The 25,265-nt window shown below is 46.1% G+C and overlaps 1 protein-coding gene across 1 annotated transcript in view; it reads left to right on the top strand.

The window, feature by feature from the left end:
* Window positions 1-19,666, top strand: part of ZMPSTE24 (zinc metallopeptidase STE24) — a 50,503-nt gene extending 30,837 nt beyond the window's left edge. The window contains exons 8-10 of the mRNA XM_017346422.3: window positions 8,632-8,736; window positions 13,683-13,826; window positions 17,937-19,666. Of these exons, the coding sequence (XP_017201911.3) occupies window positions 8,632-8,736; window positions 13,683-13,826; window positions 17,937-18,161 (474 nt within the window). The 3' untranslated portion in view covers window positions 18,162-19,666. The remainder of the gene's footprint in view (window positions 1-8,631; window positions 8,737-13,682; window positions 13,827-17,936) is intronic.
* The last annotated feature ends 5,599 nt before the right edge of the window (window positions 19,667-25,265 follow it).

Raw genomic sequence — 25,265 nt, 5'->3', positions numbered from 1 at the left:
AGAATATTCTTGGATCGGGCAGTTGGCCCAGCAGTTAAGAAGTATACATCCCACAGCAGAGTGCCTGGGTTTGATTGCTGCCTCTGGCTCCTCACTGTAGCTTCCTCCTAACGCAGACCCTGCTAGGCACTACTGATGATTCAAGTAATTGGGTTCCTGCCACCCCGTGGGAGACCAAGACTGAATTGCAGGCTCCTCCTGTTGGGAACATTTGGAGAACTAATCAGCACATGGTAGCTCCCTCTCTGCTCCTCGGATAAATACAAATATTAAAAGGAATATTCTTACAGTGAATATGTTTGCAATTCTTCAGTTGTACCTTTTAATTTTCACCTTAGAGTAAGTGTCTGTGAATCAGTGTTTTAGTGACTATTTTCTGAGTATGGGTAAGTGTGTATTTCTTAGTCATTTAAGGGACAGAGGTTAGATATCTGATTCTCTACTAAGCATATTTTCTCTGCTAAAGCATATTCTGATCTAAACTCTAAAATGTAAAAGGAAAAGAAATAGTGTCAGTACTGTCGTGCAGAATGACTTCAGTCTGTCCCTTTCTCTCGTATATACCCAGCTGCCTTTTCAGTGGTCTTTTTTTTTTCTTTAAAAATGAGGAATTGTTGAAAGAAGGGGAAAATAGTAGAATAATTAGATTCCAGTAACTCTTGCTGCCTGTATTGCATTTTTCTAAGGCACATAAAAGTCAATTCCATGCTCATCTACTTATGCAGTTGTGATTTGCCCTTTTAAATCACAGAAATTTATTTCAAATCATTGAGCTTTCATTTTCTATGATATATGTTCTCTGATGGTGGCAGGAACATGCACTCCAATATTGGATGTTGACGTTGTAGGTAGTGTCTTTTTTTTTTTTTCCAAGATTTATTTATTTATTTGAAAGGCAGAGTTAGAGAGAGGAAGGGAGAGACAGAGAGATTTTTCACTCACTGATCCACACCCCAAATGGCCGCAACTGCAACTGCTAGAGCTGGTCCAGACTGAAGCCAGGAGCCAGGAGCTTCTTCTGGGTCTCCTACATGGGTGCAGGGGCCCAAGCACTTGGGCCATCTTCTGCTGCTTTCCCAGGTATATTAGCAGAGAGCTAGATTGGAATTGGAGCAGCCAGGATTGGAAATGGTGCCCATATGGGATGCAGGTATAGTAGGTGGCAGCTTAACCCATCACGCCACAGTAGTAGCCCCACAGGTGGTGGCTTTACCCACTCTGCCACAATGATAGCCCTGCTTATTAATGATGTTATTCAATCCAGTTTTTGTATTCAAATCTATCTTTATTAATATCTTATTTTCTCTGTTTCCGTTATTGAGAAGAGTAACATCCTGTCCTGTGACAGATTTGTTAAGGCTTCACATAGTTGACAATTTAGAATTAATTCATTTGGAGACCATCATACATCCAAATTTAAGATTAATTTATATTGAGGCCGGCACTGTGATGTAACGGGTAAAGCCGCTGTCTACAATGCCAGCATCCCATATGGGCATCAGTTCGAGTTCCGGCTGCTCCTCTTCCGATCCAGCTCTCTGCTGTGGCCTGGGAAAGCAGTAGAAGATGGCCCAAGTGCTTGTGACCCTGCACCCACATGGGAGACCCAGAAGAAGCCCCTGATTCCTGGCTTCAGATTGGTGCAGCTCCAGCCATTGCGGCCAATTGGGGAGTGAACCAGCAGATGGAAGACCTCTCTCTCTCTCTCTCTGCCTCTTCTCTCTCTGTGTAACTCTGACTTTCAAATAAATAATAAATGTTTAAAAATGAAATTAAGTCAATGTATCCTGGTATAAGGAACCTTTTTTTCATTCTGTTGTGATCTTTAATCGTACTCTTTACCATTAAGTTAATTTCATCTGATATTAATTCTGCTATTGCATCTTTCTTTCAGTTATTATTTGCTAGATGTCATCCTTTTACTTTGAAGAAAGATGTAGATAAAATTCACATAACATAAAATTCCCTCTTTTAATCATTTAAAGTGTACCATTCAAGGGGCTGGTGTTTTGGCACAGCAGGTTAAGCCACTACCTGCAATGTTAGCATCCTGTATTGGAGCACATGTTCGAGTCCTGGCTGCTTTGCTTCTGATCCATCTCCCTGCTAATGTGTCTGGGAGGGTAACTGCCACCCAGGTGAGAGGCCCAGATGGAGTTCCAGGCTTCTGGCTGTGACCCGGCCTGGCCTTGGCTCTTGTGGCCATTTGGGGAGTGAACCATAGATAGAAAGCTTCTCTCTTTCTTTTTCTCTGTTTCTCCCTTTGTCTCTGATATTCTACATCTCAAATAAATAAAAATAAATCATAAGGAAAAAAATAAAGTTTACCATTCAGTGATTTTAGCACAGTTACAAAAATTGTATGATTGTCACAAATCTGTTACCTCATTTGTATATTTACTTTTTACCTCTATGTCCTTATATCTTTTATGACCCTTGCCCTTAGCATATAAATAGATTTTGTTATGGCTGCTTTTATGTTTATACTGCTAGTTACTTTATTTTTATGTCCTTAAATATTTTTCATACTTTTTAAAATTTTAATTTTTAATTAATTTTTAACAGATTCAATGTGATTTGTAGATACAATTCTAAGGACATAGTGATATTCCCTTCCTTCTTCTCTCCCTCTCACCCCCTTTCCCCCCCCCCCCTTTTTTTAGTTGTTGAGATACCATTTTTTTATTTTTATTTTTAAGATTTATTTATTTATTTGAAAGGCAGAGTGACAGAAAAGAAGGAGAGACAGAACTCTTTTATCTGCTGATTCATTTCCAAAATGACCACAAGAGCCAGATCTGAGCCAGGGTGAAGACAGGAGCCAGGAACTCCATCCTGATCTCCCACATAGGTGGCAGGGACCTAAGAACTTGGGCCAACATCTGCTGCCTTTCCAGGTGCATTAGCAAGAAACTGGATCAGAAGCAGAGCGTCTAGGACTTGAACCTTTGTCCTGGTACAGGATTCTAGCATTGCGAGCAGCAGCTTGCCAGCTCCACTGTTATTATTATTATTATTGTTAATTTACAAGCTTAGTTCATTTGTATATGTCATGATTACTGACATTTGGGATTATTTTCTGTCATTTTTTTTTGTAACTAGGTATTAGTTACACAGGTGCTTGATGTATTACAGTTTATCAAATTGTGCCTTTATGCTTTTTTAAAATTTATTCACTTGTTTGAAAGGCAGAGTTACAGAGGGGCAGAGGCAGAAAGAGAGAGAGAGAGAGGTCTTCCATCTGCTGGTTCACTCCCCAGATGGCTACAATGGCCAGAACTATGCCAATCTGAAGCCAGAAGCCAGGAGATTCTTGCAGGTCTCCCACGTGGGTGCAGGAGCCATCTTCTACTGCTTTCCCAGGCAGAGAGCTGGATTGGAAGTGGAGCAGCCGGGACTTGAACCAGCGCCCATATGGGATGCCGGCACTGCAGGTGGTGGCGTTACCCACTATGCCACAGCGCTGGCCCCAGGGGTATAGATTTCTAGATTGGAAATCACTTGCCTTCAAATTGACAAGGCATTGTTCTGTTGCCTGCTTGATTGCATTATTGCTGATGAAGTATCAGATCATCCAGATCACTGAACCTTAGTGTGTCACCTGCATTTTGCTCTTCTGGAAGTTTGTGGGATCCTTTCTCTGTCTCAGTATTCTGAAATTTTGCATGCTTTAATGGGCGTCCATTTTCATTCACAGTGCTGAGAAATATGCATTGAGACTTTTAAATGGAAATTGAGGATTTGGGGTTCTAGGAGACTTTCTGGAATTATGTTGTTGATGGTGTCCTCCTCTCCATTTTTTCCCTTCTCTCTATTTTTTAAAAAATATTTATTTATTTATTCAAAAGGGAGCATTACAGAGAGGCAGAGAGAGAGAGAGAAAGAGGTCTTCCATCCCTGGTTTACTCCCTAGATGGCCACAATGGCTGAAGCTGAGCCAATCCGAAGCCAGGAGCCAGGAGCTTCTTCTGGGTCTCCCAGATGGGTGCAGGTGCCAGCTTTACCCACTATGCCACAGTGCCAGCCCTGTCCCTGCTCTTCACAGAGCTCCTGTTGCTTGAGTGTCAGACTTATTACATTGAATTTCCTTACCTTTGCTCCCGTTTCCCAGTTCTGCACATCTGTGTTCTGGGAGATTCCTTCATCAGCTCTAGTTCCTCAGTGTTAATGTGAAGAGTCACATTTTGGAAGTTGGAAACCAGAAGTACAAATAGCAGACTGAGGAGACTCAACAAGTCGAATGAAGCCAGCAGTGATTTCTAGAAAATTTTTTCCCTGAATTTTCCATTTTTACAGCATTCTCCTCTTTTTCTATCAGTTCAGTACATGCTCTCTCTAAACTTTTCCCTTACATAATTTCTGTTTATTCCATGTTGCTGGTTTTTTTTTTTTTTTTCTGGATGTAGTCTTCCATCTGAACAACTTACCTCATGTATCTAATAATCCTGGTTTATCTGCTCCTTAGAAAGAGAAGAGGACTAGAACACTGGTTGGAGTCTCTGGACTTGTAGATAATGTTCTTCAGTTTTGAACTTCACTGTAGGGTGGCATGTGTGGGTTTTTTTGTTGCGGGAACTCCTAGTGTCAGTATCATTAGGTTTTTCCTGGTAGTGTAGTTCAAGTCCCCGTGGAATATTGTACAATCTTCTGCCTAGAGGTTTGCGTTCTGAGAGCCATGTGTGAGGAGAGGGCTGCTTGGCAGAGCAGTCCTCAGTGTTCAGCAGACCTTATCACTCATGACACGATGTGTTGCTAGTATACCTTGGAACTCAGCTGTGTTGGCTCCTGAGTGGAAAGATCCTCTTCTTGCCAGCGCTGTGGCATAGCAGTGCTGGCATCCCATATGGGTGCTGGTTCAAGACCCAGCTGCTCCACTACTGATCTAGCTCTCTGCTGTGGCCTGGGAAAGCAGTAGAAGATGGCCCAAGTGCTTGGGCCCCTGCACCTGCGTGGGAGACCTGGAGGAAGCTCCTAGCTTCTGGCTTCAGATCAGCTCAGCTCCGGCCATTGTACCCATTTGGGGAATGAACCAGTGGATGGAAGACTTCTTTCTCTCTGCCTTTGCCTCTGCCTCTCTGTAACTCTTCCTTTCCAATAAATAAATCTTAAAAAAAAAAAAAAAAAAAAATCCTCTTCTTTTGCCCTCTCCAGAGAGATTAAGCTTTCAGGCCTCTGCCAGGATGATGGAGGAACAGTTAATTGCTTTTTGGCATGAAGTTGGAAAAAGAATCTGGATTTTTGACCTTTTTTTTTTTTTTCAAGATTTTTTATTTGACAGGTAGAGTTACAGACAGCAAGAGAGAGAGAAACAGAGAGAAAGGTCTTCCTTTTGTTGGTTCACTGCCCAAATGGCCACAATGGCCGGAGCAGCACCTATCCGCAGCCAGGAGCCAGGAGCTTCCTCCTGGTCTCCCATGCAGATGCACCAGCCCAGCGACCTGGGCCATCCTCCACTGCTATCCCAGGCCATAGCAGAGAGCTGGACGGGAAGAGGAGCAGCCGGGACTAGAACCGGCGCCCATATGGGATGCCGGCGCCACAGGCAGAGGATTAACTTACTGTGCTACCATGCTGGCCCCATCATTTTTCAAATAGCACTCACTCAATTCTAATTTCAGCCACCACCTCCTGTCCCCCACTTCAGAGGTAACTGATGTCATTTCACAGGCCCTTTGGAGACTCAGTGGTATCATTCAGGCTTGTTCTGCACACTTCCAGTGCTGGCTTCATTCAACTCGCTGGGTCTCCTCAGTCTGTTATTTGTATTTCTGCTTTCCAACTTCCAAAATGTGACTCTTTTCACCTCTCCTTTTCTCTCCCTCCTGTGGGTTTATATCTTTTAAAAAAGTATTTCTTGGGGGCTGGCCTTGTGGCACAGCAGGCTAGGCCACCACCTACAATGCTGGCATCCCGTATGAACTCTGGTTCAAGTCATAGCTGCTCCACTTCTGTTTCAGCTTCCTGCTAATGTGCCTGAGAAAGCTTATGAAAGAAAGATGACCCAAGTATTTACGCCCCTGGCAGTTTCTGGCTCCTGGCTTCAGCCTGGCCCAATCCTAGCTGTTGAAGCCATTTGGAGAGAAAGCCAGCAGATGCAAGATCTGTCGCTGTCTGTCTCTCCCCTTATCTGTAACTCTGCCTTTCAAGTAAATAAATAAAAAAAAAAAAAAAAAAAAAAAGAATTTCTTGACTAAATTAAATGTGAGTGTTCTTTCTGCCATCTTAACTTGAAATCTTACCATTTGTTTTTTTGGGTCAAGAATAATAATTTGGGCCAGTGCAGCGGCTCACTAGACTAGGCTAGTCCTCTGCCTGCGGCACCAGCACTCCAGGTTCTAGTCTCGGTTGGGGCGCCGGTTCTGTCCCGTCCCGGTTGCTCCTCTTCCAGTCGAGCTCTCTACTGTGTCCCGGGAAGGCAGTGGAGGATGGCCCAAATCCTTGGGCCCTGCACCCACATGGGAGACCAGGAAGAAGCACCTGGCTCCTGGCTTCGGATCAGCGCGGTGCACCGGCCGCAGCGGCCGTTGGGGGGTGAACCAACAGAAGGAAGACCTTTCTCTCTCTCTCTCTCTCTCTCTCTCTCTCACTGTCTAACTCTGCCTGTCCCCCCAAAAAAAAAAAAAATTTGGAAAATAGGAAAGATATAAAATAGTTGAAGATACTATATGAAATAACTACTGTTAATGTTTGTTAATGTTTTGATGTAATTCCAGTTTATTTTCTGTATTTGTAATTTTACATACATTCATATTTTTTCATAAATACTGTATATATTTTTAATTTGCATCCTGTTTACTTCATGTAATAAACCATTTTTTTTTACATTTATTTATTTGAAAGACAGAGGGACAGAGAGAGGAAGGCACAGAGAGAGATCTTTATTCACTGGTTTACTTTTTTTTCTGTCATTTTTTTTTGTATTGTTATGGATTCCCCCCAACCTCCCTCCCTCCCACGGCCCTCCCCTCTCCCACTCTCTCTCCCATCCTGCCCTTCATCGAGTTGCATTTTCAATTACCTTCATATACAGAAGATCAACTTAGTATATACTAAGCAAGGATTTCAACAGGCTGCCCTCACACAACCACACAAGGTATAGGGTATTGTTCGACTAGTAGTGTTGTCTTTAAGTTTCGTAGTAAAACACATTAAGGACAGAAATCCTATGTGGGGAGCATGTACCCAGTGGCTCCCGTTGTTGATTTAACAATTGGCACTCTTATTTATGACGTCAGCAGTCCCCCGAGGCTTTTGCCATGAGCTGTCTAGGCTATGGAAGCCCTTTGAGTTCACCAACTCTGAACTTGTTTAGTCAAGGCCATATTACAGTGGAGGTTCCTTCCTCCCTTCAGAGAAAGGCGCCTCCCTCCTTGATGGCCTGTTCCTTCTGCTGGGGTCTTGTTCACCAGGATCTTTCATTTAGGTTGTTTTTGCCACCGTGTCATGGCTTTCCATGCCTGTGAAACTCTCATGGGCCTTTTAGCCAGATCCAAATGCCCCAAGGGTTGATTCTGAGGCCAGAGTGCTGTTTGGGACATTTGCCATTCTATGTATCTGCTGTGTGTCCTGCTTCCCCTGCAGGATCATTCTCTCCCTTTCAATTCTATCCTTCATTATTTGCTTACACTGGTCTTATTTGTGAAATCTCTTCAACACTTACCCTACCTTTTTGATCGGTTATGTTCTTATCACTTTACCAAGTGCGCTGGCATTGGTACATGCCTCCTTGATAAGATTGAGTTGAAATCCCCTGGCACATTTCTAGCTTCACTATTGGAGGTAAGTCCGAGTAAGCATGTGCCGACCTATATATCTCCTCCCTCTCTTATTCCCACTCCTATATTTAACAGAGATCACTTTTCTGTTAATTTTAAACGCCTAAGAATGATTGTGTATTGATTACAGAGTTCAATCACTGGTTTACTTTCTCAGTGGCTACAATGGCTAAAGCTGTGCCAGGCTGAAGCCAGGAGCCCAGAGCTCCATCTGGACTTCCCACATGGGTAGCAGGGGCTCAAGGACTTGGGCCATAATCTGCTCTCTCACAGGCACATTAACAGGAAGCTGCAACAGAAGCAGAGCAGCCAGGACACAAACCAGAGCACCAATATAGTTGCCAGCATCACAGGCAGTGGCTTAACCCACTGCACCACACTGTCTTCCTCAAATAAACCATTTTCCCATGTCTGAATTCAATTTTTAAAAATACTTCCAATGAGTATATCATGTATTGTAATCATGAGCAGTTTCCCATGTCAGAACATAATCTCTAAAGACAACATTTTGATGGGTTTTTAATATGGCTGTCATGTGACCTTATTACAATTGATTTGATTATTGTTCTATGGACAAAAATTTATTTTTTCCAGCTTTTTCCTAATCTAACAGTTTAGACTGTAGGCTTTTCAAAGTCAGGGAGTATCTGTTCTGTTCATGATCGTATCTTTAGAGCTTAACCCAGTGTCTCACATGGAGTGCTGCCTGGGCTGTTTTGTTACTGAATGCACAGTTATACAGAGAAGTCTGATTATTTCTCTAAGCTAGAAGTCATAAATGGTTATTGCTGAGTTAAAATGTATAAACTTCTTGAGGGTACTCAATAATTTATTTTCCATTTGTTCTTTGATTCAGACTAAGAAGCAAGGATGTAAAAATGAGGAGGTGCTTGCTGTACTAGGCCATGAACTGGGGCACTGGAAGTTGGGACACACAGTCAAAAATATCATTATTAGCCAGGTAAGTTTGCAGTGGCAGTTCTTTTGTATGGCCTGGTAGTCAAAGTAGAAGTGTGGCAGCTTCGAGAGGTGCTGTGTAGAGAGATTCAAACAGACTCCATAGCCGGGCTCCCTAATGCCCGAGCTGTGTGACCTCAGGCACCCTCCTTACTGTCTCTCTACCACCATTCCCTCACTGATTGATAGCATCTCACAGGGCTGATTAAGAATTAAATGAGTGAATATGTGTAAAGAGTTCAAAGTAGTACCTGTGCCATGATAAGTATTATATAAATATTTATTTTTGCCACCATAATCATCCTCTCCAGAGTCACTCAGATATAAGAGCCATAAAGCTCCAAGCAGCAGCCTAGGGGCCACGCTGTGGCGTAGTGCACTTGCAGTGTCGGCAACCCATATGGGCACCTATCTAACATATCTGTCTGTCTGTAACTCTGCCTTTCAAATTAAATCTTCCAAACAAACAAAACAAAAAAAGTATTTTAATGCCTAACGTGGCTGCTTTTTTTTTTTTTTTTTTTAAAGATTTTATTTATTTATTTGAAAGGCAGAGTTAGAGAGAGAGAGAGAGAGGTCTTCCATCTGCTAGTTCACTCCCCAGACGGCTGCATTGCCTGGAGCTGCACCAATCCAAATCCTGGAGCCAGGATTTTCTTCTGGGTCTCCCACATGGGTGTAGGGCCCCAGGGACTTGGTCCATCTTCACTGCTTTCCCAGTCCTATTAGCAGGGAGCTAGATCAGAAGTGGAGCAGCCAGGACTCGAGCCCATGGGGGATGCCAGCCCTGCAGGCAGCAGCTGCAGGCTTTACCTGCTACACCACAGCGCCAGCCCCCTTAAATACTTGATTAAAAATTTCTTTTAAGAGTGAAATAAGTATATTCATTAAAAATTGTGGAAAATATAAAGAAGAAACCATTGAGGCCAGCGTTATAGCTTAGCAGTAAAGTCACTGCCTGTGACAGCAGCATCCCATCTCATCCAGGCAATGGTTCAATTCCCATCTGCTCCACTTCCAATCCAGCTCCCTGCTAAAGCGTCTAGGAAAGCAGCAGCAGAAGAAAGCAGTCCTTGGGCCCCTGCACCCATGTGGGAGACCTAGAAGAAGCTCCTGGCTCCTGCCTTCCAAGCCGGTCCAGCTCCAGCCGTTGTGGCCATTTGGGGAGTGAACTAGCAGATGGAAGATCCCTGCCCCCCTCTCTGTCCCTCCCTCTCTCTCTAATTCTGTCTTTCAAATAAAATAAATGAATATTTAAAAGAAGAAGAAAATCCCAATAGCAGTCCTCCTCTGGGCTTTAATATATCTAAGCCAAGAGACTCTCAGGCTCTGCTGAAATAGCAGTATGTCTTTGTGACTGGTTCTGAGCACACATGGGCTGAATTGAGTTTGTTTTTTTTTTTTTCATTTTATTTGAAAAGCAGACAGAGACAGAAAGGCAGACAAAGATCTTCCATCTGCTGATTCACTACCCGAATGCCTGCAGCAACCAGGGCTGAGCCAGGTTGAGTCCAGGAACCCAGAACTCAGTCTGGTCTCCCTTGTGAGTGGTAGAGACCCAACTACTTGAATCATATGGTAATTTTGTGTTTAGGTTTTTTAGTAACTGTTATATTCTCTTCTATCGCTGCTACATCTTATTATTATTATTTATCTGACAGATAGAGTTAGACAGTGAGAGAGAGAGAGAGAAAGAGAGAAAGAGAGAAAGAGAGAAAGAGAAAGAGAAAGAGAAAGGTCTTCCTTCCGTTGGTTCACCCCCCAGATGGCCACTTCAGCCGGAGCTACGCCAATCTGAAGCCAGGAGCCAGGTGCTTCTTCCGGGTCTCCAGCGCGGGTGCAGGCACCCAAGCACTTGGGCCATCTTCTACTGCCTTCCTGGGCCACAACAGAGAGCTGGACTGGAAGAGGAACAGCCGGGACTAGAACCGGTGCCCATATGGGATGCCAGCACCGCAGGTGAAGGATTAACCAAGTGAGCCACGGCGCTGGCCCCCAGGCCCAACTACTTGAGCCATCATCTGTTGCACCAGTGGCCCCTTAACTCTTTTTCTTCTTATTTTTTTAATTTGGTTGGAATCCCATAAATAGATATGAGTATTTTATTTACAAGGATAGTGTAATTTTTCTTTTTATTTGAAAGGCAGAGTTACAGAGAGAGGGAGACAGACAGGGAAACAGAGATCTTCCATCTGCTGTTTCACTCCACAAATGACCACAGCGCCCAAGGCTTGGCGAGGCCAAAGCCAAGGACCAGGAGCTTCATTCGGTCTCCCACATGCATAGCAAGGGCCCAAGGACCTGGGCCATCCTCTGCTGCTTTCTCAGGCACGTTAGCAGGAAACTGGATGGGAATTGGAGCAGCCAGGACCTGAACTTGCACCCACATAGGATGCAGCCTTGGAGGCAGCGGCTTAACTTACTACACCACAACACCAGTCCCATCCTTAACTGACCCTTAAAGTGGGTCTTCATGCCTTTGTAAAAGGCCCGCTGGTTCCAGGGAAGGCTCGTCAACTGCAGTGAGCACTTCTGTCTTACATCTTTAGGGATAGGGATGAGTTCCTTAGCTTGAAGCTAGTTTCTATGGGTACTTAGCAGTGGGTAAGACGTTAAATATGTTGAAATCCAAGTTGAAATTTAGCATTCACTTCAAGAACAAAAACCACTGGGCAGTGATCCATAGAGGAAGGGGTCCAGTGAAAGCAGCTTACCCCCCGGGTAGTCCCTCGTGTGGTACCTTGTCAGGGTTGGAGTTGATGCCCCTTCTGACAGGTAGGGCACTTGGCAGGGGCCAGGAGGGGGAGGCCTGTTTTCTAAAGAATTATTTATTTGAAAGGCAGAGTTACAGAGAGGAAGAGGCAGAGAGAGAGAAGTCTTACATCTGCTGGTTCACTCCCCAAATGGCTGCAATGGCCAAGCTGGGCTGATCCAAAGCCAGAAGCCTGGAGCTTCTTCTGGGTCTCCTACACAGGTGTGGGGGCCCAAGCACTTGGGCCATCTTCTATTGCTTTCCCAGGCCATAGCAGAGAGCTGGATTGGAAGTGGAGCAGCCAGGACTTGAACCGGCACCCATATGGGATGCTGGCACTGCAGGCAGCAGCTTTATCTGCTATGCCACAGTGCCAGCCCCACCTGTATTATTGACTGATGGCATTGACTCTGTGTCTTATATGCTGCCCACTCTAGTTGAGCCCCTTGGCTGAGGTCTGTGGTATCTGTGGGACAGGGCTGGCTGGTCTCCAGAGCAGGGGTCTTCTCCACCTGACTGTCAAGAGTCTTCTCTTCTGTGGGTGCCTTGATGAACATGTACATTAAGCCAAAGTATATTTATAATAAACCTGGGCTACTTTGGGAAATTTTCTACCTACTCCTTCTCCAGCTCTCTTTGTTAGCCATGCTCTAGTTTGTTTCAAGGCCCTGCTCATCCAGCCAATCCATTACGTGCCTGCTGCCTGTGAGTTAGTATATACTTAGATGTCCTTAGCTCAGGCTCTTTGTCCCTGTCTGGGTGGACAGTAAGACAGCCAGGCGTTCCCTCACTGAGAGTGTTTTCCTTCCCCACTGCCTTTCAGAGTGTGTCCAAGTGGCACTATCATTTCACAGCAGTCCACTTTCTGCTGGTGCTAACATTTGTGTGAATGTTTCTAGTTTTTTCCTCAATTAAATGATGGTTAGAGCCGGCACCACGGCTCACTGGGCTAATCCTCCGCCTTCGGCGCTGGCACACCGGGTTCTAGTCTCGGTCGGGGTGCCGGATTCTGTCCCAGTTGCTCCTTTTCCAGTCCAGCTCTCTGCTGTGGCCCTGGAAGGCAGTGGAGGATGGCCCAAGTCCTTGGGCCCTGCACTCGCATGGGAGACCAGGAGAAGCACCTGGCTCCTTGCTTTGGATCAGCGTGGTGCACTGGCCACAGCGGCTATTGGAGGGTGAACCAACGGTAAAGGAAGACTTTTCTATCTCTCTCTCTCTCTTACTGTCCACTCTGCCTGTCACCAAAAAAAAAAAAAAAAAAAAAAAAAAAAAAAAAAAAAAAAGGTTAGGCACTTGCCTTGCATGAGTAAGTGTTGATTGATGGGTAGTGGAGTAGCAGGAGGTAGTGTACTAGTGTGGGAGCTCCTGTTCATTGACTCACTTCTGCCTTCATGCCTTGCTTCGTTTCCTCTGGGTAACCACCTGCTGCTGGAGGGCTTCTGCACACCACTTTGGGCCAGGCAGATCAACATATGCCTTGAACTCAGGAGGAAAAGCCCGAGTTGTAGAATTGTGATGACCCACAGCCAGGATTTCAGTCTCTAGTAGGTCCCAGTAGTAAACTAAAAGCTGTTTTTCAAAAGGACAGTGGCTACTCAACAAAAATAGATTCCTAGATTGTAAGTCCAGGAGTCTCCTGAGTTTTCTGTTGGAGTTTATCATATTGGGTCCTCTGAGCTATAAGGGACAAAGCTGCCTACATTTCATTCTGTGGCAACTGGTGAGAGCCTTTTTTTTTTTTTTTTTTCCTTAAGATTTCTTTATTCCAAAGGAAGAGTTAGAGAAAGAGGTCTTCCATCCACTGGTTCACTCCTCAGATGGCAGCAAAGGCTAGGGCTGGGCTAGGCCGAAGGCAGGAGCAGGCGCCTAGAACTTATTTAGCCTCCATGATCCTGCTTGGCTAAGGGAAAAGAATGGAATTTTATTCCAACGAGTCTCCTATTTTGATTCTTGAATTGTAAGGGACCTTAACTCAAGGTTGCCCCTTGAAAACTATACGATTTATTTTTTGGAGAACTTTTATTTTACTTTTGAAAATAAAAGTGAAGTAATAAGAATACCTAAATAACTTTATCTGTGATCACACAAGCACTTTTCTTAAAGTCAAGCCATAATTTCTCATACTTTTTTGATATTACTGATCTCACAGTAAAATCAGCTTCATAATAACTTGGAAATCTCAATGTTCCTCTTTCTAGATGAATTCTTTCCTGTGTTTTTTCTTGTTCGCTGTATTAATTGGTCGGAAGGAACTTTTTGCTGCGTTTGGTTTTTATGACAGCCAACCCACTCTCATTGGACTACTGATCATCTTCCAGTTTATTTTTTCGCCATATAATGAGGTAATGTATAATTAAAGTGGTCTCACACTTGTCCTTGCCTGTTTCAAATCTAGAACCTTTAGGATGTGTAAAAGAATGAAAACCATGTAGATTTAACACATAAATGAATCAAAATCTTTTAGTCCCTTGATTTACTGACCAGTCTGAGAATGTAGCAGAACAATTGAAGCTCAATTGAGTAAATAAAAGCGTGTATACTGTTAGTGGGAAAAAACTGAGAATTAGAATTTAGTGATGAAAGTTTGATGTAATACGTACTTCACAAATGTGGTGGATTATCAGAATACTGTGTCCTAGACCATGATACACCAATGCTTGAGTGAAAAGCTGTGTCCCAGGAGACAAAATATAATAAATAAATAAATATATATATGGCTAAATTTAAGAGAGGCTGTATGATATTGTCTCTCTAACTGTAGTTGTCTATGGCCAACTGCCTCCAAGAGCCTTGGGTTCCACTCAGGACCTACTAAATAAAGTTGGATGCTTCATGAAGGGAAGGTAAAAATACCCGCTCTGAGATCATCTAGCAGGGAAATTCCATCCATGTGATAAGATATAGATTTCTGAGTCTGTGTGACAAATCTGAGAAGGGCAACATTTCATTGTATTTGGTAAGACTTCCATAGTTACCAAAGAAGTAATATTGGGGATCCTGAGCTGTCTCCATTCAGAAGAATTTCTTGGGACAGGTTGTAGAGTTAAGGCTTTAAGATAAACTAAATGGGCTGGCGCCATGGGTCAATAGGCTAATCCTCAGCCTGCGACGCCGGCACACCGGGTTCTAGTCCTGGTCAGGGTGCCGGATTCTGTCCCGGTTGCTGCTCTTCTAGTCCAGCTCTCTGCTGTGGCCTGGGAGTGCAGTGGAGGATGGCCCAAGTGCTTGGGCCCTGCACCCGTATGGGAGACCAGGAGAAGCACCTGGCTCCTGGCTTTGGATCAGTGTGGTACGCTGGCCGGCAGCGGCCGTTGGAGGGTGAACCAACGGCAAAGGAAGACCTTTCTCTCTGTGTGCTCTGCCTGTAAAAAAAAAAAAGATAAACTGAATGAATCTTACTTCTCCATTTTGAAAAAGTGTGTATGTATATTTAAGGAAACAAAAAGGACTAGATCATATTTGTGTAACATTATCCACATAGATAAATTTTGCAGGAAATTGAGATTTATTATACTTAAATGGAAAGTTTTTTGTTTTATCTTCTGTTGAAAATATTTATTGAGGCAGGTGCCGCGGCTCACTAGGCTAATCCTCCGCCTGCGGCGCCAGCTTACCAGGTTCTAGTCCCAGTCGGGGCGCCGGATTCTGTCCCTGTTGCTCCTCTTCCAGGCCAGCTCTCTGCTGTGGCCAGGGTGTGCAGTGGAGGATGGCGCAAGTGCTTGGGCCCTGCACCCCATGGGAGACCAGGATAGGTACCTGGCTCCTGGCTTCAGATCAGTGTGGTGCGCCGGCCGCAGCGGGCCGGCCATGGCGGCCATTGGAGGGTGAACCAACGGCAAAGGAAGACCTTTCTCTCTGTCTCTCTCTTTCTCACTGTCCACTCTGCCTGTCAAAAAAAAAAAAAAAGTAAAAATAAAATAAATAAAAAAAATATTTATTGAATGCCTTATACAGTTTGTTACTGCCTAAAACAGAGGTTCTAGAACACCCCATACTGGCATTATCATTTCTATCTTCTGCCACTGTTCATGAATTCCTGAGGGACACTAAGTTGTATGCATTAAGTGACCTCACTGCTCTGCTTTTCTAAGCAGCTGCGCTATTTATGTTTTTATTTAGTTGATTTTCTTATCTCTTCCCTCTTGTGGGGCTGAAAATCTTTGCTGTTACCACTGTGCGTTAAGGTCATCACGTCTGCCTAATTGTCTGCTCTAATCTGCCAGACTGGAACCAAGATATCCAAATAATCATGAACTCAGTTCTGTTGGAGGGGAAGGGTCTTCTTAGAAGTCGAGGTGTGGGTGGTGCTTGGGATCATCCCTCATGGCATCTATTGTGGTTGTTTCGTTTTGTTTCCTTATACTCAGTGGTTGATTTCACTTTAAAAAAACTAAATATATGTAGGATAATAGTAAGATGAAACGTGACTCATCCATAAATGTATTAGCAACTGCTGTAAAACCTTGTACAGCCCCGAGGGTTGATTCAAAAGGATGAGACATTCAAGAGGAAAATCTTGTTTAATATTAGTTAGGTCACCAACGGCAAAGGAAGACCTTTCTCTCTGTCTCTCTCTCTCTCACTGTCCACTCTGCCTGTCCAAAAAATTAAAAAAAAAAAAAAAATATTAGGTCATGATGGCATGGAGATGTTTTTCTTGAGAAAACTACTTATTTTCTTATTTTAAAGGTTTATTTATTTGAAAAGCAGAGTTCCAGACAGAGATAGAGAGAGAGAGAGAGATCTTCCATCCATTGGTTCACTCCCCAAATTACCAGTACAGTGGCTGGTACTGGGCCACACTGAAGCCAGGAGCCTGGAACTCCATTTGGGTCTCCCATGTGGGTGGCAGGGGCTCAAGTACACAGGCCATCTTTTGTTGCTTTCCCAGACATTGGCAGGGAGCTGGGTCAGAAGTCAAACAGCCAGGACTTGAAGTGACATTTATATGGGATGCTAGTGTTGCAGGTGGCAGCTTAACCCACTGCGCCATGATACCAGTCCCAGAAAACTGTTTAAAATTGTATTTGCTACTGGCTAATATATAAGATTTTTTTTCCTTTTAAAAAAATTTTTATGCCAAATTTTTTTTTTTTTTTTTTTTTTTTTTTTTTGGTCAGGCAGAGTGGACAGTGAGAGAGATAGACAGAGAGAAAGGTCTTCCTTTGCCATTGGTTCACCCTCCAATGGCCGCTGCAGCCGGCGCACCGCGCTGATCCGATGGCAGGAGCCAGGATTCAGGTGCTTTTCCTGGTCTCCCATGGGGTGCAGGGCCCAAGCACCTGGGCCATCCTCCACTGCACTCCCTGGCCACAGCAGAGGGTTGGCCTGGAAGAGGGGCAACCGGGACAGAATCCGGCGCCCCAACCGGGACTAGAACCCGGTGTGCCGGCGCCGCTAGGCGGAGGATTAGCCTAGTGAGCCGCGGCGCCGGCCTATGCCAAAATATTTTAAGAAATAGACATTTGTGTCATTCAACCTACAAGATATAAATATACAAAGAATATGTTTCCTTCAGAAAAAAAAATCTAAAAATCCCAAGGTATATAAAAAAAGTTCATGGAAAGCTGGAATTAGCAGATAACTTTATTTTGATACCAAAAAATTAAAATCATAAATATGAAAGCATCTTCAAAAGTCCATGGAAATTAAATTCAATTTTCCACTTACTTTTTGAAGCACCCTCCTAAATTTGCATGACTTTGGCTCTGAGAAAGAGGTGTGCATTGGCTGTGGAGTCACCAAGAATTTCATCATTACTACCCTCTGCCAGTTGTCTGGCCTATCTGATCATCACGTGCCTCAACTGCAAAGCATGAATGAGAGATTATTGGAGAATATATGGAGGCCTGCTCAGTTCCTGGCATGTGGTGAATTTCTAAAAGTCGGTTTTTGTGTTTTTCTGTCTTTAAAGATTTACTTATTTGAGAGGCAAAGTTACAGACAGAGGGAGAGACAGAGAGAGAGAAGTCTTCCAGCCACTGGTTCACTTCCCAAATGGCCACAACGGCCAGAACTGGGCTGATCCAAAGCCAGGAGCGTCTTCTGGGTCTCCCATGCAGGTGCAGGGGCCCATGCCTTTGGGCCATCTTCTTCCACTGCTTTCCCAGGCCATAGCAGAGACCTAGATTGGAAGAGGAGCAGTCAGGACTCAAACCAGTGCCTATATGGAATGCTGGCACTGCAGTCAGAGGCTTAACCTACAATGCCATAGCGCTACCCCCCCCCCCCTTTTTTTTAAGGATAACATTTCCATTTATGGTCTGTTTGCTTGGGGAGATGTGGGTATGGTTCCATTTATAATTTTGCCACTGCAGTTCCCCTAAATGCAAGTGGTCTTTCTTCCGGCCTGCCATTTCTTTTCTCCTAACTTCCTCTGCATCTTAGCCTGTGAAACCTTCGGTGACAACAAAGAGGTGGACAGATGTTAAAATCTGCGTTTACTCTTTCAGGTTCTTTCTTTTTGCCTGACAGTCCTGAGCCGCAGATTTGAATTTCAAGCTGATGCATTTGCCAAGAACCTGGGGAAGGCTAAAGACTTATATTCTGCTTTAATCAAACTCAACAAAGATAACCTGGGGTTCCCTGTTTCGGACTGGCTGTTTTCCATGTGGCATTACTCTCACCCCCCGCTACTGGAGAGACTTCAGGCTCTGAAAACCCCAAAACAAGACTGAGCACCTGGGCCTGCGACCCGAGACCGAGGCACCTGGGCCTGCGACCCGAGACGGCCCGATGAGTTCTGTCCTGGCAGCATGTTCCAGCTCTTGATGTTTTTAGACTTTTTTTAGAAGAAAAATTATTAAGTATGGAAAAGCCCAGATTTAAATACACTTAAAATCTCATTTCAAAAATGATTTTAATAATCCATTTCTTAAAGAAAACACTTGGATAAAATTTTGAGGCTTAATGTTTTTAAAGGCATAGTTTTTTCTTATTTTTGGCATCTGATTTCCCATCAACCTGCAAATTTTCCTTGAGAAAATACAGAAGTTACTTTAATGAGACATGTATGTGATGTCTGCATATGAGGTATTGGGGACACTGTCTCCATGAGGGGACAGCGTCGCTTGTCCTTTCTGTGCCACAGAAGCTGTGTGTGGTCCCGAATCATCGGGCACACACCCGAGTTGAAATTTGTTGTCACTTTTCAGCTGTTGTGCTGTAACTTGGCCAATCAGTGTCCCGGATGAGAATGACGAGCAGAGTGGGGAGGCGGATGTGCTTCAGTGGGAGTAGTCGGAAGTGGGCTCTGCTCATCTGCCGGACTGCACATTCTCCCTGTCCTCCAGGCCGCACGCTGACCGGCGTTTCCAGCAGTGCTTTGGAAGCAGAAATTATGTACAGGATGTTTTAAATCACTTTGTTTCCATTTTTAAGAAGAACTTCAGTTTTTATCTTTCCTTCCGCCTGGTGAGCTACGGTACCACTAGGGATAAACTAGGCTTTTCTTCATTCACTCTGTTTAACTCAGTCAATACATAGTGCATCCTTTAGCACAGATTGCCACACTGAACAGATTTTGCTTTGTTAAAAGTGGCAGAACGTGGAAAGAAGAAGAAAAGACAGCTTAAGAGGCATAAGGATGAAGTACTGATGATTCTCTTATGTACAGGAAAAAATATAGTTTTCTATCTTTCAAGGACAGGAGAGTTTCAGTTTTTATTTTTGTAATTTTTACCAGTAAGTCGTAAGGACTTACTAACTCAATCTGATTCCATTGTTGAAAATTGTAGTTGTTGGCATGCAGATAATGTTTCCTTGCAAAACAAACGCCCTGAAAGATTTCCACTGTTGAAGCCGGGTGTTGGCGGCTGCAGGCCTCAGCTGCTTTCTGAATGAGAACTGACCTTGTGCCTCACCGTCTGGCTCACCTGCTCACTGGTGATGTTTACCTTCGGCGCACGTCTTCCAAAGTGCAGTCGGCTGTGCACTTCTGTGTCTGGCCACAAAGTCTTGGGCTCAGCTGACTTTCGAGTGGAAATAGAACACAAATGAAAATCTAGTTCAGTCCTACATTATTTATTTTCCTAAGGCTACAGGGGATCAGTCCAGCGGTTTTTATCAGCATCTGCACCTGTGACTCCATGCTCTGGTGACTGCCTTTCCTTCCTTCTGTGCCTTTAAGTACAAATTTCAGTTCTGCACAAGTGAACCATTAAAAATTGCCAATGCAGATTGATATCCGTGGTCTTTAGTGTGCTATAACGCGTGTCGTCGGTTGCCCAGCTGTGCTTGTATGCCCTAGGGGACCTGGGTGCTAGTGCAGGAAGAGTAGTGTGCACAGTAGCCCTACGCCGAGAGGTGTCCAGGTAGCACCCCTGCCCCCACCCCCCCGGTCACCACCTGCCCCACTCCAGAGCATGCCAGCTCTGCTGATGTTTCCAGAGACGCTTCATCTAGAGTCATTCCTTCTCGACGTTTACAACTTCAAGTTGTCTGGGGCCTGCCTGATCTACTCCAGCTGCCTCCTTGGTCTTCCCTGCCTGTGGCAGCAATAACTAACTTTTCACGATGTGACTGACCTAGTCACAGTTCATGGACAGCAGAGGCACAGAGATGGCCACAGGACACTGGCGAGTTCCTGAGCTATTGTCCAATCATGGCAAGAGTAAATGAACCAACCCAGGAAGGAAAGAGTTGGCCCCTTGCACCCTAGAGTTGGTGGGTATGCAGGAGGCAGAATCAAGTAGCTCAAAGCCTGGAGTATCGAGCAGCCCAACTCCTGCAGGCTGGTCTCAGTCCAGTGCAGAGTCTGCTGGGTGTCTCCTGCCTTAGTATTTGAGCTGGTCTCTGGCTGAGCTCTGTGAGCTGCTAGTAAATTCTGCCTGCTTAGGATACAGGGTTTCTTGTGTCAGTGCAGTGGTTGGAGCCTTGGTGATGATCCAGCCTGCCCCTTAGACTTCATATGCTCACTGTTACCTTACCTTTGTGTAGTCTCCCCTCGCTGAGAAAGCTCTCTTCCTCTTGGTCTTTTTCATCAAGCCTTTGGATACTTTTGTACATAGCTACTTTATGTGGCTTTGACTCCATCAACAGAAGAAGGCTGACTACCACCAGAGTGCTTGAAGTTCTCTCCTGGGGGCTATAGAAGGAAAATTACAGGGGGCCAGTGTTGGCACAGCCAGTTAAGCCACCACTTTTGACACTGGCATCCCTGTCAGCGCTGTGAGTCACCGCTACTCCGCCTCTGATCCAGCTCCTGCTAATGCACCCGGAAAGCAGTGGAAGATGGCCCAGGTACTTGGCTCCTTGCCATTCACATGGAAGATGCAGATGGAATTCCAGGCTTCTGGCTTCAGCTGGACCAGCCTGGGATGTTGTAGCTATTTGGAGAGTAGACCAGAATCTCTCTCCCTCTCCCTCTCCCTCCTTCCCTCCCTCCCTTCTCTCTCCTTCTCTCCCCACTTTCCAAATAAATAAATCTTTAAAAAGAAAGTTACAGAGAACTTGTCATCCAAAACCTTTTGAAGACCACAGTGATGTAAGTACCTTGAAGGCACTGGGTGTCAGGCTGAGTATATATAATTCAATGGATAGGCAAAAAAGAACCCATCCTGGAATGGGCTAGGCTAGCCCTGTTCAAACGATATGGCAAGGAAGCCCTGGGCTCTTAGTATCCAGGATGGTCCAGGGAGGAGGATTTCCTGAACAGCTTGGCCAGAGACAACACCTGATGTGTTCTGAGAACCTGTGAAGCAAGCACTGCCCATACCTGGTGAGCAGGGAACAGATGGGTAGTGGTTAATACAGCAGTCTCCTCTCTCTCTCTTTTTTTTTTTTTTTTTTATTTTTTTTTTAAGATTTTATTTGAGAGGCAGAATTAACAGACAGAGGGAGAGACAGAGATCTTCCATCTGCCAGTTCACTCCCTAAATAGCTGCAATGGCCAGAGCTGGGCAGATCTGAAGCCAGGATCCAGGAGCTTCTTCCGGGTCTCCCACGTGAGTGCAGGGGCCCAAGCAAGCATTTGGGCCACCTTCCACTGCTTTCCCAGGCCATAAGCAGAGAGCTGGATTGGAAGAGGAGCAGCTGGGACACAACTAGTGCCCATATGGAATGGCGGCGCCACAGGCAGAGGCCCAGCCCACTATGCCACAGTGCTGGCCCTGACAGTCCCCTCTGTATTGGTGGTTTTGTTTTCTGACTTTGGTCCTGATTCATTTGAGAGATTTGCCTAATTGCAGTATGTTGCAAATAACTGTCTTGTTAGTAGTTGTTACTCTTGCTGTGCCTACTTTGTGAATTAAGCTTTATCATAAGTATGTAAGTATAGGAAAAAACGTAGTATATATAGGGTTTATCACTGTCTATGGCTTCTGATGGCCGTTGGGTGATCTTGGAAGGTATCCCCAACAGATAAGAGGGGACTACTGTATCACTTAGGGTCAGGAGCAGTGTTCCTGCAATCCAGTGTACCACTTATTCGTAAGACTTTGGGGGAAAGAAACTTTTCTGAGCCTCCACGTTTCTCCACCTGTTATTTAGTCAGCCAATATTGAATTGCCATTCTACACCCAGCTAGGCTCTGGGTGCTAGAGAGTATATTAGTAAGTTAAAATCCTCCTCCTGCTGGATTTTACATCCTAGTGTGGGGGAGACAGACAACCAAACTATATGTTGCAATTTTAAACTTGGTGGTCGCAAAAAAGACATCCCTGGAGGTCATGTTTGAACCAAGACCTACAGGAAGTAAGGGTTGATCTAGGCAGGTGTCAGAGGGAAGAGTGAGATTCAAGTGGAAAGATCTGGCTGTTAAAGGCCAGCCTGGTGTGTTCGAGAAACAGCCAGAATGGTGTATGCTAGGGGCCGATGCTGGGTTGGGGGCAGATTTACAGGGCCTTATAGGCTATTGAAAGAACCCAGGATTGGGGCCGGAGCTGTGGCACAGTGGATTAACGCCCTGGCCTGAGGCGTTCCAATGGGCACTGGTCCGAGACCCGGCTGCTCCACTTCTGATCCAGCTCTCTGCTATGGCCTGGGAAAGCAGTAGAGGATGGCCCAAGTCCTTGGGCTCCTGCACTGCATGGGAGATTGGGGGGAAGCTCCTGGCTCCTGGCTCCTGGCTCCTGGCTTCGGATCGGCGCAGCTTTGGCCATTGCGGCCAATTGGGGAGTGAACCAGTGGATGGAAGACCTCTCTCTCTCTCTCTCTCTCTCTCTCTCTCTCTCTCCCCCTCTCCTTTCTCTCTGTGTAACTCTGACTTTCAAATAAATAAATAAATAAATCTTTAAAAAAAAAAAAAAACTCAGGATTTTATTGCATGTGGCAGGAATCCATGGTAGGGTTTTGGGCCGAGCAGCAACATGATATTTAATTTCAACGGGATCGGCCTGGCCTCTGTGTTGAGGGACAAGGGTGGAGCCAGGGACTGGGCAGAGGCTCTTGTGGTACCTCTGCAGGAGATAATGGTGCTGGACTGAAGTGGTGGGCCTGGAGGTGGGAAAGCGGTTTGACTCCAGGTGCATTCTGAAGGCTGAGCCAACAGGATTTGCTGATGGGTCAGATGTGGGGAAAGTGGCAGTGGCGGATGACTCCAGTGCATGTGCCGTGGGTGACTGGGAGGTCGGATTTATCAGTAGCAACAGGAGTGGGATAGCTTGGAGGGGAAGGTCAGAAACGCAATTTTGGACACATTACTTTTTTTTTTTTTTTTTTTAATTTTTTGACAGGCAGAGTGGACAGTGAGAGAGAGAGACAGAGAGAAAGGTCTTCCTTTTGCCGTTGGTTCACCCTCCAATGGCCGCCGTGGCCAGTGTGCTGCGGCCTGCGCACCGCGCTGATCCGAAGGCAGGAGCCAGGTGCTTCTCCTGGTCTCCCATGCGGGTGCAGGGCCCAAGCACTTGGGCCATCCTCCACTGCACTCCCTGGCCACAGCAGAGAGCTGGCCTGGAAGAGGGGCAACCGGGACAGAATTCGGCGCCCCAACCGGGACTGGAACCCGGTGTGCCGGCACCGCAAGGCGGAGGATTAGCCTAGTGAGCCGCGGCGCCGGCCAGGACACATTACATTTGCCATGTGGGGAGGCCTAGTGGGTTAAGTCACCACTGGTGACTCCAGCATCCCCTGTTGGAGTGCTGGTTAGAGTCCTGGCTGTTCTGATCCAGCTGCCTAATACCCTTGGGAAGGCAGTGGATGATGGCCCAAGTACTGGGTCCCTGCTTCCCAGGTGAGTACCCAGATGGAGTTCCAGGTCTCTGGCTTCAGCCTGGACCATCACCAGCCGTTGCCATCATTTGGAGAGTGAATAAGCAATGGAAGATTTCTCTAACTCTCCCTTTCTCTGCCACTCTGCCTTTCAAACAAATATTTTAAAAAATTGAGATGCAGGGACAGCATGGTGAGCTAGAAGCCAAATTAGGCAACCCTTTATTCTCCTGTTTTTGGGAGCTAAGATTGGGATGATAGTTGGAGGCAGAGGTGGGGCTGAGAGAAGCACTGTATTTTTTTTTGACATGACAAGTGGGGCTTGCCTGCTTTGCAGGGCTAGTACACAGAATGAGGTTGTGTTTGGAGGATGTCGACAGGGAGGGCTCCTGACTGGCACTTGTTAATGATGACACTGATCAGTCACTTTGACACACAGCAACACATCATCACCAGTGTCCTAACCCTCGGGGTGCTGTGAGGTCCCCAGAAGACTGGGCTTTGGAAGAGGAGGCAGCAGGAGCAGGGGCAACCTGCCTCAGTCCCCAGAATTTTGAAGTGTTATTTAGCTGCTGAACTGAGCAAACATGCTAATGAGTCACAAGATCAGCCGTGAGGATGTGAGAAGGAAAGGGAGGTGTGTGTTCTTTGCCTCCGTAGGTGTGCAGTAGTCACAGGCTAGCATGGGAGAAGGGAAAGGAAGGGGCAAGCAACAGGCACTGTGTGCTGAAGCCCAGCTAAGGCACAGCCAGGAGCTGGCACAGCTGCAGTGGGCCGGACCAGAGTCGGGCACAGAGGGGAGGTCAGAGGCAAGTGGGAGACTGGTGAGTGACCCCACAGACTGGCACCCCCAGGGAATTGTCCATAGGAATGCGTCTCCTATCAGCCCCTTTACACGCCTGAGCCCAGAGGAATGGGAAGTGACCGCACGAGCCTCCAATGGACCCAGCCTCAGGGAAAGTGGCAGAGGGGACAAAGGCGGGCCCTAGGAGCAGCGTGGCTCTCTCAGCCCAGGCTTTCAGGCACTGGGGCCAAGCAAGGGGGCCAGGCCTCCCAACGACAGAACATCGGAGAGCCTGCTGAGGGGGAGGTAGAAGGGAGGGGGTTGCTCCTGCTGATGTGCTGGCTTGGAGCCAAGTTCAGGGTCAGCTGTGGGAGGGCCTCAGCCTCAGGGCTGGGCTTGCAGAGCCACCTCATCCAGGACAACGTAGGCCCAAATCTAATGAAGCAAAGAACTCTGAAACTCCTCCCTGGCCTAGGGAGCCCTGGGCCAGGAGCCACGAGGGGTGCAGAGCAGATCTGAGCCAAACCCGCTGGACTTGCATCAGCCAGGTCCCTGTCACAGACAGGGGAAGCCTGGAAGGGAGCAGCTCTCAGAGCCATGCAGCAGCAGCTCCTGCCCCAGGGCTGGCACACAGCAGCAATGACTCCCAGGGGACATCCCGGCTGCTATCCTGGGGCACATGGGGCGCAGCTGAGCCCCTGCCACAGCTGCCCGGAGTTACCCAGGAGGTCACCATCCTGCCTCGGTGCCCAGGCTCCCCCCACACCCTGCCTTCCCCTTCTGGCCCCCTGACCACCTGCCCGGGCAGCCAGCCCCAGCGCACAGGAAATCGAGCCCAACGGCACACATC

This window comes from Oryctolagus cuniculus, chromosome 7 (genome assembly GCF_964237555.1).
Source record: "Oryctolagus cuniculus chromosome 7, mOryCun1.1, whole genome shotgun sequence".
Classification (NCBI taxonomy): domain Eukaryota; kingdom Metazoa; phylum Chordata; class Mammalia; order Lagomorpha; family Leporidae; genus Oryctolagus; species Oryctolagus cuniculus.
This window is presented reverse-complemented; position numbering and strand designations above follow the sequence as displayed.